Genomic DNA, 20,483 nt, shown 5'->3' with positions numbered 1-20,483 from the left:
TCAAATGATTATTTAAGAATAGAATTATCTTATCAATCAAAATTTTAATGGTCAGTCTTTTAAATCGGGAAAAAATAATAATGTAATAATTATAATCATTAAAATTATATATTCAAATGTAATCAAGCTTAATCATATTGATCCTAATCATAATTAAGTTCAATAATGAATCATTATATATCGTGTAATCTTGAGATCATAAAGGAAAAAATAATAATAAAAAAAAAATTTATAAATAAATGATTTCAATAACGTTAAGCATACTAGAATACTGTTGGGAAAGGAATAGGAAAATAGGAAAATAAGATTAAGATTAGTATGCATCAAAACTTAAGAAAAATGAAGCCATCAGCACTAGGGGTCAATATTCTGGATAGGAAATGAGGAACAAACCAAACTCTCTTTAAAAAAAAAAAGGAAAAAGGAGAATTTAATTTTGGAGGCCCAATAAAACCAACTCAGATATAAATACTGTAAGTATTCATAAATAATAAAAGATGAGATAAGAGGGGGAAAGCATGGAATTGGGAGTTACCACACCACAGTGCCGAACAAAAACCCCTCTACAATTTTGCATCCTCAATGTCTTTAGATCACATCAGCCCAGTTTGGTGGCGATCGTGTAAATCCTTTAGAAAGATTATATCAAATTCCTTCTTGTGCATTTTGCGAAGACTTAGATTCATTTCACAGTTAACGTATACAACGACATATACAGTACTACTGCAAAAAGGGGTCAAATTATTGTTTTACATCAAACAAAGAAAAAAAAAATTTGGAATTGTGTTAAGAATTCTCCAATGCAGCGTTAGGATCGTGCTGAAGTTTTAACTCTACTGAAACAATGTGGTATAAAAAAACACCATGAATGAAGCAAAAACAAGTGGACATCATGGCTGTGTATGAAATGGAAAGAAAGTTAGCAACAAGAAAACAATCTGTTGAGATCCATCAGGAACAACAAGTCTAGTCAGTTTGCTACGGAGCATAAAGATTGGACTGTACAATCCTGACTCTATAAGGTCATGTGTCAGGGGAAGTGGGAAGCACATGAAGTCAAGTCAAGTCAGGTCGAGGCATTTATTGTCATACAGTTCAGTAAAATATAACAGCGTTCCTGCTGGACCAACGTGCTCCATACATACAATATAAATATTAACAAACAGACTAACTAACTAACATAAGACGCCTGATTAGCTAACTAGAACTGAGACAATTCAAATCAATTCTATTCAAAATAGCTGAAACAAAGAAGAGGTAAAAGGAGAACGTAGAAGAAGGTGAAGTAGATGTAAATAAATGTACTAGTGAGTATTTACACGGAGTTGTGCAGTATGTAGACATCGGTATGCAGCAGCAACAATAGAGACAATATAAATGAACACCTATCTAAGGACTGCACAAAAGACATAAAGTGCACGTGCAAATGTGCAAACAAGAGCGACGACATGACACAATGCAACCCTCTGAGTTAATGAGTTGAGACGGTGTGAGTTACTTGTCCGTGAGATGAGAAACAGGAAACGCTTCTTGTTGAAGTAGCAGTGAAGACAGCGAGGAGTTCTTGTGCAAATAACAGCTAACAAATATTGCGCGAGAAAAGTTACATGTTACAGCTAACACATGTTGGTGTGTGAAATTGCTGAGTCTGTTTGCGAGATCAGTGTGTTCGCGAGTGTGTCTTTGTCCGTCCAGTCCCATTGTATTGAGGTGATGTCATATACCCATCATGCAAAGTGTCCACTGGAGACGGTGTTGTGATCTGGGGTCGATCAGTCGCTCAGGTCTAGACTCGGCAACGTTATGTGGAAATGAAATGAAGTCAGCTGACCACCTGAATGTACTGAATCGCCAGGTTATCACATCACCTGATGGGACAGGAAACATTGCAATGACATCGCAGGGACAAACTGTACTACACATGTGCATCTTCTAACAGTTCAGGATGTTCTACAGGATGTTTTACTTGGATGTGAGAAGAGGGAACAGGCAGCGCATTCTGTCTGTGTTGTCATTTGGGACAATCTGAGCTTCCATAATGGAGTACGTGAGGGGTTTATTAATGACCACAGTTTCATAAATGTTTTCCTTCCACCATACTCTCTCTGCTTAAACCTGATCGAAGAATTGTTTTGGTCTCAGCGTGAAGGTGACTGAAGGTTTATGAGCAAAAACACTACATATGGAAAATCTACGTCATCAATGGATGTGTCATGTGATGACAGAAGATTGGTTTCAGCATGCCAAAGGATTTTTTTTTCTTGTTGCCTAGCAAGGGAGAAGGAAGTGTCTGTGCTACACACGCGCATTAATGTATTTATTTATGCTTTTTCTTTTGTATAGATATAAATTAAATGTAGATTTTCAAGTAAATATGCAATATATAATAATATAATATAGGTCCAGAATAAAGATTTTTTTTCCTCCTTCATGAAAACGTATATCGTTAGTAGAAATCTTTAATTTTGATGTCTTATAAAATTCAATGGACAATTAATATACTGATTTTGAAGCAAAGCAACAAACAAAGCACCTAACAGTGTGCTGGACTCTATTCTCTTTTGAGATGACCCAGTTCAATACGTATGAATAATTTATCTAAACGCCCCTCATGTTGAAGAGCAGTTGGGTTTCCTTTTTTTCTCCCCAGGACAGAAGGTGGAGTAAAGGTGTCAGATATGTGCACCGCAGGGGAGATATGGAGCTTCTGTCACTTTCACCATAAGGAAACGTACCGTGTATAAAAAGTGTGCATTACCGCCGAGAGCAGGAGGCCGAGACACAGACGAAGAGCCTACAGCGTCTGGAAGAGAGAGAGAGATGAAGAGTGCAGAGGAACGAAGCGGTGGGAAACACTGGACAGCAGATGGCCGTCTCTAGACACCCGAGTCTCTGCAGTGTTGTTGCCCTTTGATCAGCTGCTTCACAGAGAAAAGCTGAGCACCAGAACGCAGAAGAGAACCGCTTGTTATACAAGGATGACTTTCATTCTGCTATCTGGGGAAAAACTGTGCTGAATTAACACGTGCTGCGTTTGATCTGTTTGTCGCGGTGCTTTATTGCGTCTGACAGTAACTTTCACTTTATTTTCTAGAGACGTAAAGGCCCTTATTCATCAATGTCAATGTTCAGTCGAAATATGATCACAGCATTTGTCATATCTGTACGCACCAAAAACTAAACACTGTCTATTTCTTGACTTAAATGACACTTTACTTGAATTTTAGCACTTGAATGGAATGTGTTAAATAAAGAAGAGCATTGAAGAGCAAGAACAAATACTAATAGACAGGCGATAATATAAACAATATAATGTATATAATAACTTACACACCCTGAGCCCATTTTCATTTAAACATGATGATAAACCAGAAAGCCTTTTTTCAGCCTGTCTTTCATGTTTTATAAACGATGCCTGCAAAAATGCCCTCATTAATTAACTGTAATGACATTACAATTAATTAATTAATAAGGGTAATTTTTGGACTTCATTCCCTAAGGGTTGAAGATGTTCATGTTATATTTATGCACAATCTTCTTCTCTGAAAATGAACGGCATTTAGATGAAGATAAGGCATTTCCAGCTTTTGATGCATAGACTGGGAAAAAGAGAAAGTTTTGTTTAAAGAGTTTTTAACTGCTGCACAGACCTACTGTATTTTTTTTCTCTAGCTATATCATACATAGAACCTGATGGAAATAAATTATTACATTAATGCTTATTATGTTACGCAATATTTCTGTAAACAATTAGGTAGTCAGAGGCATTTATTATTTGACAGTAATATATCAGAAAATGCAATGCATAGTGGGATATCTAATGATATAATCAAACTCTATCTATTTTTCTATATGATGATAATGATCATGACGATTATTATTATTATTATTATTATTATTATTATTATTATTATTATTATTATTATTATTATCCACTGTAATGGTATTAGATCTTTGTCACTTTCTTTAAACTAGTTTTTCAACTGGCAGTCAAGTTAAATATTAGACTGTAAAAGTGGACGTGTTTATTTAACTCAGCCTCGGCCAAAAGCATTCAGCTCTTAAAATGCTTGTGTAAAAGACATCAGTGACATTTACTTGCATCTCATTTTGTAGTCTCTCTTTCCCGTGTGTGCTCTGTTCAAAGGAATGAATTCCCAAATGTATTTTTCTCAAGCTATTTATAGCAAACTGACTAAAAGATTCTATCTGCTTGGAGTTAATAAATATATATATTGATAGAGGTTACATATTTTATTTCCTTTTAATACAATTATAATCATATATATATATATATATATATATATATATATATATATATATATATACACACACACACAGATGTACTGTATACTATTCCTGTCCTGGTTAAAGGGTAATTAATAATTAAAGATTAATGACAGAAGTCTTAGAACAATGAAACTGTCTAAACTGATAGCTTAAGTACACTTTCAGTTAAAGACTACCTACTGTACTTAGGGCCCCTATAACACATTCATAAGCACTGCAAAAATATTCGATAATGTAAAAAATTAAAGAAAAGCTTGTCACATGATACTGAAGGCTTTATGCAACGTCATTAAGATCTGCTACACTCCTCTGATATATTTATTATTATTATTATTATTATTATTATTATTATCATCATTATTATTATTAGTAGTAGTAGTAGTAGTAGTAGTACATTACACAATATTAGCTTGTTTTATGAACAGAACATTCAGCACAGTTTGTAAAAGATGTAATAAGTATTAACTTTTTCATGAGTCTGGCATAAAGTACGAGCTATTACCATTAATTAAATTAACATAAGATGTACAATACGTGCAATAATAAAGTATTGACAAACTGAGTTTCAGTTAAATTTATGTTTTTGTTTTTATAAAATCTATTTATTGTCCTTTATTATTATTTTTTTTGTTGTTGTTTGTTTGGATGTTGAAAATATTTTATTAAACATTATACACTATTTATATACAATGAAATGTTCCCAGAATGTAATCAAACAACATTCACAAGACCTACAAATACAGTTCTTAACACGTTATACAAACCTTGTTGAAATGTTCCCAGAATGTTATTAATGTTATGCAGAACATTCCCAGAACTTTGGAAAACTTGACAGTTAAACGTTCTAGGAATCCAAAATCGCTCCTTTATAAGACGCTTCTGCTAATCTGCAGTTGTCAGCTGGGACAGTATCTAACTTTTAGTAAGGTGTTTTTATAGTAATTATTTCTTACATAACCTTGGTATTGAGTGTTCAGTCCACTTGTAGTCTTTATTCTATTCTCATTTATGAACTTCATATGTTCTGGGTCATACAGTGACCATGTCGGGTTTCTTTGTTTTATTTATTTTAAAGACAAATGAAGGAAAACAAGAAAAAGACTTGAGACTTGAGAAAATGGGAAAACAAACACTCTGGAGCTGAATGATTTGCAGGTCTTTAAGCTAAAAAATTAATCAAATGTACATTTATAACAAATCTAAAAAAGCACTAAGTTTGCAACCAACATTTATTAAGATTTGTTATAGATTGACAATAGATTGGTCTAAATCAATCACCTCATCGGGTCAATCTTATTGCTTTACATTAGACGCTCATAAATATTCTAGCACTTGATGAAATATTTATGTGATGCTTATAAATGTGTAGCGAATGCACCATGTACTTTAAATTAAATGTTATACAATACATAAATGTATCCACCAGAATCTATTATTCATTTTCATTTTATGTCATGCATTTGCAGATATAATAAATCTATAAACATAAATAAATATTAGATAAGTATAATAAGATAACTAATTTCTCTCTCTCTCTCTCTCTCTCTCTCTCTCTGCGCTCCTTCTCTCCCAAAACTACAGCGCTCAGACTTAGGAGAATGCTCCTAAACTGCATTTTCTGAGTAGACACTCAAACCAGTCACAAGGTTTGACGTTTAAAAGGCAATAAATCAGGATTTTGAACACATAACTGAGAAAATCAGGAGGTGTGTCTGCATTCACCTGTTCCAAAGTCACTCGGGTCAATGAGTTCCTCTCATGTATGATGCGGCATGGGCGCGGGGCAGGAGTGAAGACAGAGCTGAGGAAGGAGGAGAAAGCAAATGAGGAGGTGGAGGAGCTTGACAGGAGGCAGACAGTGCGCACACACACACACACACAGACACACACACACACAGCAAATCTCAGCTGAAGGGTGAGCTGGTGGGATGGTGGGAGGCTGCTTTCATCATCGCTGGCTCGATCCCGTTCTCAGGCAGGGTTTTGCAAGTAGGGGGCGCTGGGAGTGGAAGTGGATGTGGGATTACAAATCTCTGAGGCTGTTCTGACATCTGCGACGGAGCCCTGCACTGCTCGTGTGATAAACACATACGCCTGGAAGGTAACCACCTTTACGTTTTATATACCATACATTTTTTTTAGCTGGATCATTAAAGTTGCTCGTGAAAGGGAAATCTGTTGATTTTCTGGGGGATAGGAAAACAGCAATCTGTAACAAAACAGCTTGACCGTGCTTTTCACGTCTTTGCCAAATCAAAAGTTTATCAATTGCAGATCTATCAGAAATAAATGGAAATAAATTAAAAGGTCAGTGTTTGTTCGGAGTGTATGGAGACTATGGAAAAAGTTGAGCTTTAAATAAAAACCAGGATGCAAACAGGATCTATACTTTTTACATCTTTTTACATCTATTATCTAAGGTGAGGTCACGTCTCAGTTTATTATTATTATTATTAAGTTGCATGAGTAAAATATCAGCAGTTTTATCCTGGTAATACTTTCTATTCAAAGAGTTTCCTTAGAGTTTGTTGAAATTCTAATTTTAGCAATTTGTCATACGCAATATTGTCCTCCTTAAGTCAATCAATTTCACTGGGAACCTGATCCCTAAGCCCAGGGCTTTGCTGTGCAAAGGATTTACATCTGTTGATTATTAGGTGTCCAGACTATATGATTAAATCCCACTGAAAAATGCATCTGCTCTATCGCATTGCCTTTCATTTTTCCCGACTTAAATCTGAAGTGCACATGCATCCTGGGACTGTATCCGTGAAGATGTGTGTGTGTGATTTACTGAAAAGAAATTAATATTTCACAGCTTTTATCCGCGGGGAAAGACGGAGCAAGTTCAGGGGCTCTGGTCATCCGTTAAAGGTCAAGATTTCTTCTCCGCCTCATGTGATTATCACTCTCATTATGCCGATGCCTTTGCATCTTTAATGAACTGAAGCGCATAAAAATAAAGAGGACGGAACAGGGTTTATAGACTTTTTTTTTTTCTTTTACATTTTCCAGTGTCAGACTTCAAGCTGAGTGCTGCTATTTGTCTTGACCTCGAATCAATGCTCATTTAATCTGATTGAAAAGAAATAGTTCTCATTATGCCTGCGTCATTAATTATGCTCCTGTAGTTCACTTCTCATCGGGTCTTCTGGCTTTGTAAGAGAATCAGCTGATATACATTTGGTGCAAAACTTATGTCCTTGTTTTGCATTTAAATCACTTCCTAATTTTTTCCTCCACTGTAGACAATAATACTGTTGGTAAATTGGAATCCTGGCACACAGTGATAGATATTATTAAATATTGACACATTTTGGTTGTGTCCGAGGCGCCAGAACGAGACAGGAATTGATGTGAGGCGCACCGCAGGAGCAGGGTGCCTGGTATTTTTCTCCTCTTGTAATTACTTCTTCTCTCTCTCTCTCTCTCTTTCTCCCTTTCCTTCTCGTTCTTCTTTCCTCCCTTCCTCTGTCTCACTAGATTAGGTGTCACAGTAATAGCGTCATCGACTACCGCCTGATGAATAATCATGCTTTTGGACTGGAGGAGGCAAAGCAGCACTGGAATTAAAACGTGTAAAGAACAAACTGTACAACAGCAACGCAGCCCCTAGAGAGAAAAAGTGAAAGGAAGAGGGAGAACGAGACCTCTCGTGTCAGTGTCATGGATCACACAAGTCCAGGCAGCCCTCCCAGATAAGACGACCACAAACATGGAGGTGCTTATTGGTATTTGTTCCCACGACCGTTTCGTCCCAGGAGGCAAGCCCCTCAGGATGCTATTAACTCCTGATGAACTGTCTCTCTCGTAAGATCTGACGGGTAAGAATGGGAACGACAGCCTAAATGAGCGTTACACCCAACACTGCAAGCTGGGCACACACTCGAATGCAGTATGTAGCACTAGTGGAGCGTTTGGCCTATGATTCGGGACATGGAATACAAAGACTCTGTCAGTATGGAAGAGCAGACAAGCACTCTGATTCACATTTATCAAAATAGCACCGAGCACTTCAACGCTTCGTTCAACTACAGCTTGACGGATCTGACCGAAAACACAGACACCTATGAGTTTTATGTGGTCGGCCTCTTCCTCTCCTGCCTGTACACAATCTTACTCTTCCCCATTGGGATTATTGGGAATATCCTCATCCTAGTGGTTAACTTGAACCACAGGGAGAAGATGACCATCCCCGACCTTTACTTCATCAACCTGGCAGTGGCCGATCTCATCTTAGTGGCTGATTCGCTCATCGAGGTCTTTAACCTGAACGAGAAGTACTATGACTACGCCGTTCTCTGCACCTTTATGTCCCTTTTCCTGCAAGTCAACATGTACAGCAGCATCTTCTTCCTGACCTGGATGAGTTTCGATCGCTACGTGGCTCTCGCCAGCTCCATAAGCAGAAGACCCTTACGCACAATGCAGCACGCCAAGCTTAGCTGCAGCCTCATCTGGATGGCGTCCATCCTGGCGACCCTGCTGCCTTTCACCATTGTGCAGACGCAGCACACGGGCGAGGTCCACTTTTGCTTCGCCAACGTTTTCGAGATTCAGTGGCTGGAGGTAACAATCGGTTTCCTGGTGCCTTTCTCGATCATCGGTCTATGCTACTCCCTGATCGTCCGCATCCTCATGCGGGCTCAGAAGCACAGAGGCTTGTGGCCGCGCCGACAAAAGGCCCTGCGCATGATCGTCGTAGTGGTGTTGGTGTTCTTCATCTGTTGGCTACCTGAGAACGTCTTCATAAGCATCCAGCTTCTGCAGGGTACATCGAGGCGCAGTGCGACCACCCTGTGGCACGACTACCCCCTGACCGGGCATATCGTCAACCTGGCAGCCTTCTCCAACAGCTGCCTGAACCCCATCATCTACAGCTTCCTGGGTGAGACCTTCAGAGACAAACTAAAGCTCTTTGTGAAACAGAAGGCCAGCTGGTCAGTGGTTTATCGCTTCTGCCATCACACTCTGGAACTCAACATCCCCGTCAGGAGTGAGTCAGAAGTGTAGAACTGGATGTCATGCCACTGTTATTAGGAGAGATTGTACTTCATTGCATTTCACAACAATTGGATTGAACAATTGGAATGTTTTTTTTTTTCTTCTTTTTCTAAAATCCTGTATGCCTTTCGGAATTAAGTTGCTTCTAATCCGCAGACACAGTAGGGTAGGAGAAAGGGCAGAGGACGTACTGTAGGTGTGGCCACCGACTCACAGGGTTATACAGTTCGGCTTACAAAAGCAGTTGAAGAAGTTTGATTTATTTCCTGTAGAGTGTAATATATACTGAGGAATGGATTATTCAGGGTATTTCTTCGCAAAGCTATTACGATGGAAAGTGAACGGCAAATCTGTTTTATAAGTAAACTTTAAAGATGAATATATCATGTATCAAGGTGACTTTTATACTCCAGGAAGATTGTGCTCAGTGAGCCCATGGTAAGGGAACAAATAAAAAAAAGATCTGTTTCTTCACTGGATCATTTCTTCTTTGATGAGTAAATATTTGAATACACGCCCTGTTGTAATTAAACACAGGTTCATTTGAAGTTCACTAGCGTAACACAGTAACATTCTGAGACTGGCTCACGAGACTTCCTGTGCGCTCAGACAGAGGTGTTATCAATTCTAACCCCAGGTGTTGGCTCCTGTTTACCAGGGGTAGGGCCGGGGGCAGGTGGCTTGCGGAAGGCAAAAGGTAATGTAAACACATTACTCGAGCCCTCAGTAACCTATCCAGTGGTGCTCCATCAGTGCTGTTTATTCAGTGCACTGCCTTCAGTCACGTTTTCTAGCCCTGCTCATATCTCTGGGCCATGTCCCTGATCCGGCATTGTTGCTTTGAGAAGAATGGATCGTTTACAAATTTCGAAAGAAAGATGAAAAAGTTATAAACCGCCTCAGACACATAGAGTCACATGGAGCTTCCTTTGTTTTATTAAGGTATGGTTTATGACTGTAGATTTTGTTACCATGTTCACGGTTACATGTTCGCGGTTGAAGATTGGAAAAACATAACCTGGTCCAAGTCTTAGGAAGTACCTCTTCCTTTGTAGCCGGATGCGTATGCATTTGTGGTAGACAGGAGCGGGGGGAACCTGATATCATCGTCTCCTGTTCTAGCCCATCCTCCTTACGATGCTTTTCTGCCTCCCATGTGTGTAAAGGGTGGTTATTTATGCTACCACACCTTGAACCAGTCTGGTCATTCTCCTCTCAACAACAAGTTGCTTATGATCACAAAACTGTTTTCATACCATTCTGCATAAACTTTCAAGAGATCAGACGTTTCTTTGGCCTTTCCTCCATGCTGGTGCTTGAATGGGATTGTTACCTGAAGGTCACTGAAACCCACATGATTTTATGCATCCTGCTCTGCCATGTGATTGGCTGTTACTTGCATTAATGTGCAGTCGTACCTGAGCTCCTGATAAAGTGGACCGTGAGCGTATGTGCTTGTGCTTTATCTTACTGTACCTGCTCCCGAAGACAAGCCACCCTTACAATGAGCGGTACAGTGACATGATACTGACAATCCCTGAAACATCAGTTCTGCTCAGAGTAAAATTTCATAAGGATTTAGTCATTTTCAATCTGCTAAGAGAAATGAACAAACGCCACTGGAATAGAAAAAGTGAACGCCTACTAATTACAGTGCTCATAAATATGTACAGCTAATAATAATAATAATAATAATAATAATAATATTTTTTATTTATATAGCGCCTTTCCAGAGCTCAAGGACACTTTACAATGAGTGAAAACAAAAACAGCTTCACTCGCTTGGTGATGCAGAATTCATAATTATGTCCCAGGCTGATCAAAAGGTTATGATTTGCTTATAATCACTGATTTAGTTAGTAAGCAAATGTAATTAAAATAACACAATAACGCACATCATGCACAAAGTCACAGATGTGATGAAAAGCTTATTTCAGTTACAAAACGGGTTACGGTCTATAAGAGTAGTGACAATCAAACAACATCTTAACTTTTAAAGCTTTAAAAAAAAAAATTTGGTTTTAAAATCTTATAAACACTCGAAAGGCAAATACAACTCAGAATGATTATACACACAATGTCAGAACTGGACTGTAAGGAACTCATCTTCTCTTTACGTTACAGCTCAGTGTATAAACATATAATCAACAAGCTTGAGAAATAACATATACTGGATATTACATAGAGACAACCACATAATATCAAGTAATGTATATGCATTGTCAAGTGCATTTACAAAACCAATCAAGCCCCATGATGAAACTGTCTCTCATGAAGACCTTCCCAGGAAAGCAAGACCAAAACTGAGCTCTGCTGCAGAGGAGAAGATCATTTAGAGTCACCAGCCTCAGAAATCACCAATTAACAACCAGCACCTCAGATTAGAGCCGTTATGAAGCTTTACAGAGCAGAAGTAGCGGATATACATCTCGATATCAACTGTTCAAAGGAGATTATTGTGTATGTTGGATAAACGCCTTCAGCGTTGTTTTACAGTGTAGAAAGAAGGAAAAGAAATCAGGAAAGACCACGGAGTTAGAAGGTGTGTCCAAACTTTTGACTGGTATTGTAGGGATTTGGTTTCCTGTCTCCTTCCAAAAACAGGTGGGTAGTGTCAGTGTGTGTGTGTGTGTATATGAAGCCCTGAAATTTCCCTGACACTCCAGTAGAGAAAAATGAATTGATAAGGCGTTCAAGTCAAACTGGGACTTTTAATTGTGCAGAATGACAGAACACAGTTACGAAAGTTTTCTTGACTTGAGCGAGGTCAGGACTGGATGGGGACGCGGCAATGGCTCACAGCTTTGTTACTGTAATGGGCAAGTGGTATTGTTAAATGATTGTGTGTACGGTTCACACAGACGGATGCGTCTCTTTTGCAAGTTGGCGACATCAATTTTCGCTGCGGGGCGAGCAACCTCGGGCAGGACCGTCGTTCACTGGCGTACGGCCTTCTTTTAAATGTCTTCACTGTTTAAATGTTTAACTGCGGTTAAGAGTCTCAAGACTACATTGCTTGAATTCTTCTGGAAATATCAATCGGTATAAAACCATAAAGCCATAGGCATTAAAGCCTTTACTTATCAAACATTTCATCAGAAGTCCCGGTTTGACTTGAACACGCCTCTACTTACAAAAAGTGATGGAAGAAAATTGCTGATAGTGTATGTATATGAATACAGTGTTTTCTAGCCTATTTTTCTTATATTATTATTATTAAAACTTTTTTAAAAATAATAAAATTTATAAAAATATTTTTTTAAATTATACAAAAATTAATAATATTAATATATTAATATATATTCATATTTAATAATATAAAAATATTTTTTTAAATAATTAAAAATTCATTTTAAGTTTTGTTAACATCGAAGAGCCTTGCTGTTTCCTGATGAAACATATCCGAGCAGAAAACATAAACAAATCCTAGTTTGCATGATACCGTGGGCTGCATCAGTTACGTCCTTTAGCCGATCCGAGGAAAGATGAAGCCTGGACATCCTGGTGCGTTGGTTTCATATCCTCAGCATTGGTTTATGGAAAACATTTCAGTGAATTTCTCATCAGAGCTGTTTACAAAAGCAAGTAAATGGCAAATGATTGTAAAAGATAATCGGTCATTTCTCAGAAAAACAATGAAAATCTCAAAAAACCCTTTTACGACTCAGCTCTACGTATACGCTGTGTCATAAATCTTTGGCTTATGCGCCTGGTATATAAAATCTGTAAAAGAAAAAAAGAAAAAAAAAAGGAAGAAAGCAGTAAAACTGCCTTCCGGGGATATAATACAATATAAATAACACTTGCCTTTTTCGAAAACATTTTAATTGATTCCCAGGACTGTTATAAAAAAGGGCAAACAAAGTTTTCCTGTAAGGGCAAAGTCCAATGTGTGAAAGATAGTGATTATTTATTATTTTAATATGATTTTATTACAATCACATCATACAGTAGAACAGTGTGATATTTCTGACTGGCTGGGATTCTTTACTTTTTGTAAACCTGCCTGCTGTAAGTGATCTGTTATGAACACATTATTTCGCATTATTAGGTCTTAATCTGATTCTGATCTAATGTGTTTTTGGTGAATCTTAACAACAACAAAAACCCTCATCTTTTAACAGACATTAATCAAGCAGACGTCCAAGATTATTTTAATAAGCTTTTTATAGCCTTTAGGTGACATCATGAAGTCAGAAAATGGGAATCTAATCTAAATTCTCACTGATGCCAAATAAGGAATAATGTGTATGAGATGCTTAAATAAATAAATATGCTGTTGTTGGTCTTTCGGCTGCCACCACCAGAGTGGAACCTCCGGTCCGCACGACCTTTCTGAAGCAACCTTCGCATTTTATCCAGGACCGACATTGCAACCAGTGGCTGAGATTTGAAGTGTTTAGTGGAAAATGAATCTGGGCCTTCTGCATGGCAGGTGAAAAACTGAGCCACCGATGCCCTTGCAAATAAATAAATAAATAAATGAATAAATAAATAAATGAAATTTAAACATAAATGTAATGTAATGTTATATGTAACTAACATATATACAATATTGTGCATTATTAGAAATGTAGTCCAATTATTAGAAAAGTACTTGTTATTCGATGTCTGCCATTCTTTTTCATATTAAATTTAAGAAACAGGAACAAATATTTTACTGTGACTGCAAAGTGCCTGAAGATATGATTTAAAGATTATTCGTTTATGCAACAGCCTCGGCAGCGATCTCGTTTCCCCTCTCATCTGTCTCAAACGCTCAGCATTCAGCATCACCAGTGTACTAATAATCGTCCTGATCATCTGTCATCATCTGCACCTGTTTCTTACTGGTTTGGGCCGTAAGTTAGATGCTTTTTATGTTTAAATGGTTCATAGGTCACTGTGTGGCTTAACAAACAAAAAACATTGAGAGCCAAAAAAATCCTGAAGAACTATTCCTCAAGATTGCATAGAAATGCAAGAAAATCCATCTCTTTCTAATTTCTTTGTGATTCAATGTTTTCTACAGACATAAAACCATACGTAAAATGATTTATGTAAAAGAGTAAATCGTAAATATGAATACATAAAGGGGCCAAGACTTTTGCACAGTACTGTAAATGTCAGTTTTAAATGTTATATGCTAATTGCCCCACCCTGAGGGAGTGAGCTGGAAACACACTATGCCAGCGGGGGTGCCAGTGTCTTCATCTGTATGCCGCATGTTCGTTTCTTAGTGCATGAAATGTTAGGGACAAGATTTGGAATAAGGTCAAGGACGTTAAAAAAAAAAAAGTCAGCCAAGAGTCAATTTAAAGCTGCCCAAAGCCATGAAAGATATTGTTTAAAAGCAAAAATAGGAACAATATTCCTGCAAACATAGGGAGATTGTGTACATGGCTATTGTAGATGTAGTACAGTATTATTACTTTAAATCATACTGCAAAGACGCTTGTTTTGGGACCCTGTAAATCATGAAATGAATCTCTGCAATAAAACTGCAAAGGTCTATGAAACATTAACCTACAGGTATACAGCGGTACCTTGGCAAACAAATGCAATCCGTTCCGGAGGCAATAAGGTAAAATGTCATATTGTGAAACGCATTGTCCCATAGGAAATAATGTAAATACAGATAATCCGTTCCAGCCACCCGAAAATATTACCAATATTACCTATTTCCAACACTATAATCGTATTTTTGCATTAAAAAAGTAATCAAAACATTTAGAAAAGACATATATGAAGTAAAAATAGATATTACACCTCACTTAACCTTAATTTATGATTCTTCTTGGCACAAACTGAAAGCGGCTCCCTTTTCTTCTTGCTATCTAGGCTAACTAGTCACGTAGCCATATTAGCTAGCTTTATAATTAATTTTTCTGCTTGTGTGCAAAAACTAATTAAATGATTTTATATAAATGAAATGCCGGTTTTCTCCTCTGTATCCTAATTGTTTTTCCAGAAAGCTTTGATTTCCCAAACTCACTTAAGTGGAAGCACCCCAGACCCACCACACCCCACCCCTCCCCTCCCCTCCCCATCACATGTCAGGTTTAGTCTGGTCTGGGAAACATGACCAAAACAAACCAAAAACAAAAACAGTGACCAGCCAGCAGTTGTTTTCTCAGCTGTGACAAAGGGAGCGGCCTGGGAAATGGGAGCCGTGTTATCACGTTGTGATTCTAATGTACGGATTTATGCAAGGTTATTTCAAACCATTAACTTACTCAAGTAGCCTAATAAACATCAAATAACAGACAGACCCCAGGGAGACTTCTTTATGAGATCTGTGTATGCCCAGGCCCAGAGAGAGACACGCAGTCAGGAACATGCTGAGAACCGCCTGGGGACGGGGACAAGAGACAGGAACACAGGGAGCACGATGGGAAGAAATACAAGTGATAATTTAATGAAGGGCTTGTACGTGCCACTGAAACAAGCAACGCCAGGACATGGGCTCAGAACCCTTACATCTCCCGAGGGAGTGAACGAGTGGGTCAGGTTCATTATGCACGTGTGAACAAAAAGTCTGAATAACACATGAACTTGCGGATACAAAGAGCAAGAGAGAGGGACAGAGGTCCAGCGCAGACTGTGAGAAGAGTGTGACAGGAGACCTGCGGATGCAGCTGAGACTTGAGAAAGGGTTCGAGCTGTAGGGCTCTGACGTCACGCCTGCTGGCATGTACGTCTGTGGTATGCACGGAGTCTCTTATGTGGTTCAAACAGCTCTAAAGTCATAGTCTGACAAATATACACAGATAAAACACTTATAGGAAAAAGGTTAGATCTTGATTTTTTTTTTTTAAACATATGGATGTCTTAGCTCTACGCAAGGAAAATCAATTAAGCAATATTTAGACAACCACAAGTGTTAAATTCACCACAACGTGCAAGCTGAATAATTTGAGTTTTCCTGGAATTAGTGGTGCACCGATTAATGTAATCATGGCTGGCGGCCATGGATTATAAAACTGATATGCAAACCAAACAGCCTTGGGCTTTCAAGCTCCATTAATGCATCACCAGGAGCCCAAGACCAATGAGTGTACTGTTAGGTCAAAGCTAATTAATGAAGTGTGAATTAATGCATAAACCTGTCGCTGTGTATACAGAAGGAAAAAAAAAAAAAAAAAAAAAAGACTGAATAATGGAAAGGACCTTCAATTACATTTGCATATTAACCTTCGCTGGAGAAAGAAAAAAAATTGATTGGAGTTTCAAACATCAGCATGGGCAGAAGAAGCACATCCAAGGCAGTGCCACCAATACAGCGTATTATATTTGCCAATTGTAGTCACTATAAGTTCTACCACTTTTCTACAGCAGTTGTTTTAAAGTGGAGAAACGGGAGGCAATCCAATCCTTCAGACAAATGTGTGTATAGCAATGATTCTGACCCCTAGTGGGAGAACTAGAGGGAACAACCACAAACTAATTACATTAAATATCATTTGCAAAGTTTTAGCAGTAAAACTAAGAAAACCCCTTACATACCAAGATTTATACAAGGGGAGGGGAAGAAAAACTCCAGACAAATTGAGGTAGTGAAATTTTATTAACAACCCAATAATCAATGTAAAAAGATAAATATCGCTGCATGCAAACTAACGCTACTCTACAATGAGCACTGCTAATAGTAAATCCACATTTTTCACCAGAAACCTGAGTCTGTAGGGAATGTTTTTACAAAATTATGCAATCGGTTAAAATCCACTGCTTTTGAGTGTATGGTTAAACAAAGTTTAAAACAAGACAAATGTATAGTCATCATTATGCTCGCTCCCCTCGGATCCGCCTTGCCAGCTGGATGTCCTTGGGCATGATCGTGACCCTCTTGGCATGGATGGCACACAGGTTAGTGTCCTCAAACAGGCCGACGAGATAAGCCTCGCTTGCTTCCTGTTAAAGTAAGAGTGAACTGGTTAACCCAAGATTATTTTGAGCTGGTACAATCACAACCCAGTAAAGTCAATTGTGTCTATTTAAAAAGAAAAAAAAAAATAACAATCTGCTCATGTTGCATCATAAAGCAGCTGGAGGAGATATTGATTAGACCCCTTCGGTTTATGAGCTCACAGACAACCGCATCTGTGTGACATGGTCTGTAGTATGGTCAGGATCCAGGCTCAATCTCATGACATTGCGAGTAACCTGATACAGATCGTGTTTTATAAGAGAATTCATAAGGATAATTAATTATGTAACTCGAAAGAAGAAATATACCTGGAGAGCACCAATAGCTGCGCTCTGAAACCTCAGGTCGGTCTTAAAATCCTGAGCGATTTCTCTGACCAGACGCTGAAACGGGAGCTTGCGAATGAGCAACTCTGTCGACTTCTGGTAACGACGGATCTCCCTCAGAGCAACAGTTCCAGGCCTTTGGATGGAAAAGCAAGCAAATGGGGAAAGTTATCACTTCAGCAAATGCCTTCTTAAATTCCATTGCACGTAATTACAGTGGTACCTCAGCATACAAACATCACACCTTGGAAATGTGCATCTTACGAATTTTGCAAATAATCTGCCTCAGCAGACAAGCGAATGAACCAAGTCAAACCAGCCAAGATAAGTGTATGCTTATCCATACACTTAACTTGGCTTGTATGACTTGGTTCATTTTAAATGCTGCATATTTTACACTTCTTTTCCAAATGTTTAATTTGTGAGAGTGCATAGAAATTGGGAGTATTGGTAATATTTAACACAAAATTGTACAGCAATTTAGCATTGCAATTTCACTTAAGTTTGTGTGATCTATGGCTCCCTTGCATCTTGAATTTTTGTTCTTAGCATTGCACTAAACTTCTGGTCAGTTCTCACATTACTCTGTACACTTACTATATGTGAGAAACGGTATATAAGCACATCTACAACCCGTCTGTGTTGCTGCTGGATATCTAAAATTTCCTTTGGGATTAATAAGGCACCTCTTTTTGAGGATTATCCACATTTACATTATTAAAGAATTATTGTTAGCATGTCGAGGTACAACTAATAGCTTCTGGAATTTATTCCAAGGCAAACAAACAAAACTGAAATACATCTCATAGCATCAAAAGGGTCCCTAATTAAATATGTAATATGCAAATATACACACAGGATGTTTTGTGATTACCTGTATCTGTGTGGTTTCTTGACTCCGCCGGTAGATGGCGCACTCTTCCTGGCTGCTTTAGTAGCCAGTTGTTTCCTGGGCGCTTTCCCACCAGTGGACTTACGCGCAGTCTGCTTGGTACGAGCCATGGTCTCTCAAAAACCCGCTGGAAATTCAACACAAACAGCACTGTTACACAAGAGGACTTAAATAAAAACAAAAGACACAGGCTGTCTCGAAAATTAAGTCCCAGTGATGGTGAGCTAGCCCTCACACAGTGCAGAATTAACCTCCGTTTTCACTCCAAGTGACCAGAGAGAGAATTAACGAGGCAGATTGTGTCGCAGACAAAATGGCGGCTCTGCCCGCTGTACAGCTTCCTTCTCAGGTCCATAATAATGAGGCAGACCGTAGAGGATTCGACGACATAAACACACGCGTATGTTGACGTGGACATTTTGGTTAAGCAAGAAAAAAAAAAGCGTATTTCCAGTACATTTTGACGCATATGTGTTTGTTTAGTCAGAGCTGAGACGTTACCTCAAAACACCATTCTTACGTTTTACCTCAACAGCTAACCAGCTAGCAGTTACGGTTAAACGCGACATCTCCTTTTTTAATTTAAATAAAACATCGACTACACTGAACAACTCATTATAAACGGTTAAACACAACTGCTTTGTGTATATTCAAATAACACTGAGCTTTAACTCATCATTAGCGTTCCTGAGGTACTCATTGTCCAAAATGGCGGGCAAATAATAAAAACAGCGCCGGGGAAATGTGAATTAACGTCTCACCAAACCAAGCAAACGATTAGTATCTTTTAAAAATACATTAAACAAACATAATAATGACCAAATAATGTGTTTACAGGCTCTTTACAAAAATGATTATAAATACCTAGCTACCTAACTTGAAATGTATCTTTGTTAAAAAGGAATCTCATTATTTTTATACACCTGTTATATGCCTTAAACTAACAAAAAAAAATTCATAAACATTATAAAATACGCAAAAAAAATCTTGATTATACTACCTTACTTTACGTCTTGGTGTGTCCCCGATCTCTCACTACGGCTGTCCCGATGTGTATGAAAATAATGAGTGCGTGCGCATGTATTTATAGTAACAGACACACACCAGCGTCACGTGACGCGCAAAGCTCCTACCACATTGGGTACACACCAGCATTGCCAAGCCAGCGTCACGTGATGCGCCAAGCTCCTCCCACGTTGGGTTATATGGAAATATAGCAGTGACATCATAATATATGTGAGAGAAGAGTTTGTGAAAGTAGTTAAAAGGCTAAAGCTAAAAATAAGATGATAATGTAATCAGTGATGTTATTTCAGGTTGAAGCCCACGTACAAATCTGCCTGCAAACAAAGATGAACTCCTAAATTCTTTAAATGTAAATTGTAATTTCACACACACGCACACACACACAAAAAACTGGTGTGACATTACATGGTATTTTGAATCTGGAACATTGGTTTCCACTGGATTGGTGGCTAAAAATTAGAAAATTGTACAAAAATACCTAGTTTATGGCAAGATTTTGAATCTACTGTCATTTCATCTTATTACAATCAATTGGAAAAAGAGGATAGAGGAAAAACAACTTTTTCAATAGTGTTTAACTGATGGTACTTAGTAAACTAGTATGTAAATGAGTGTAAACATCTAATTATGATGGAACAGTCAAAGAACCTGGTAACTGGAGGAATTGAAAAAGTAGATTGGATAAAATGAAGTTGTCTTAAAACAACTCCAGCATGTCAGCTCTGTCATTTCAGTGGTGAAAATATGATCTAATCCCAGTAAAAAGATTCAGTTTAGCTTTTCTAATAATATCTCTAGGTGCAGGTGTTTACATTGAGTATCTTATTCGTAGCTTATTTTAAATTAAATTATTAAATCTGACACATAACTTACTGTTCATAACATTGCTTTTACTCAACATTTTAATTTTGGTGCAGGTTAAACTTCAGGCAGATATCTAAGGACTGCCAAAGTTTCGTTACATACTGTCGAGACAGTTTTGCCTGATGATGTGACAAAATCTAGCTGGACAGACATACAGAAACTCAGTGGTTAAGGC

General features: G+C 38.0%; 2 protein-coding genes across 4 annotated transcripts; one reads left to right on the top strand and one right to left on the bottom strand.

Moving 5' to 3' along the window:
- Positions 1-6,294: 6,294 nt before the first annotated feature.
- On the top strand, positions 6,295-9,768 carry gper1 (G protein-coupled estrogen receptor 1). Of its 2 annotated transcripts, none has more exons than XM_053493026.1 (2): positions 6,295-6,391; positions 7,779-9,768. In XM_053493026.1, the coding sequence occupies exon 2, from the start codon at positions 8,215-8,217 to the stop codon at positions 9,301-9,303; it is 1,089 nt and encodes a 362-aa protein (XP_053349001.1). In that variant the 5' UTR covers positions 6,295-6,391; positions 7,779-8,214; the 3' UTR covers positions 9,304-9,768. The 2 variants fall into 2 exon arrangements, with proteins under 2 accessions (XP_053349001.1, XP_053349000.1); XM_053493025.1 differs by having other exon boundaries at positions 7,774-9,768.
- A 7,053-nt stretch (positions 9,769-16,821) lies between these two features.
- On the bottom strand, positions 16,822-19,555 carry h3f3a (H3 histone, family 3A). 2 transcript variants are annotated; one of them, XM_053491744.1, is made up of 4 exons: positions 19,419-19,555; positions 18,401-18,545; positions 17,509-17,662; positions 16,822-17,184 (listed from the first exon to the last, which is right to left on the bottom strand). In XM_053491744.1, the coding sequence occupies exons 2-4, from the start codon at positions 18,526-18,528 to the stop codon at positions 17,056-17,058; spliced, it is 411 nt and encodes a 136-aa protein (XP_053347719.1). In that variant the 5' UTR covers positions 18,529-18,545; positions 19,419-19,555; the 3' UTR covers positions 16,822-17,055. The 2 variants fall into 2 exon arrangements, with proteins under 2 accessions (XP_053347719.1, XP_053347720.1); XM_053491745.1 differs by having other exon boundaries at positions 19,424-19,492.
- Positions 19,556-20,483: the final 928 nt, after the last annotated feature.

Source organism: Clarias gariepinus, chromosome 3 (assembly GCF_024256425.1).
Source record: "Clarias gariepinus isolate MV-2021 ecotype Netherlands chromosome 3, CGAR_prim_01v2, whole genome shotgun sequence".
NCBI lineage: Eukaryota > Metazoa > Chordata > Actinopteri > Siluriformes > Clariidae > Clarias > Clarias gariepinus.
This window is presented reverse-complemented; position numbering and strand designations above follow the sequence as displayed.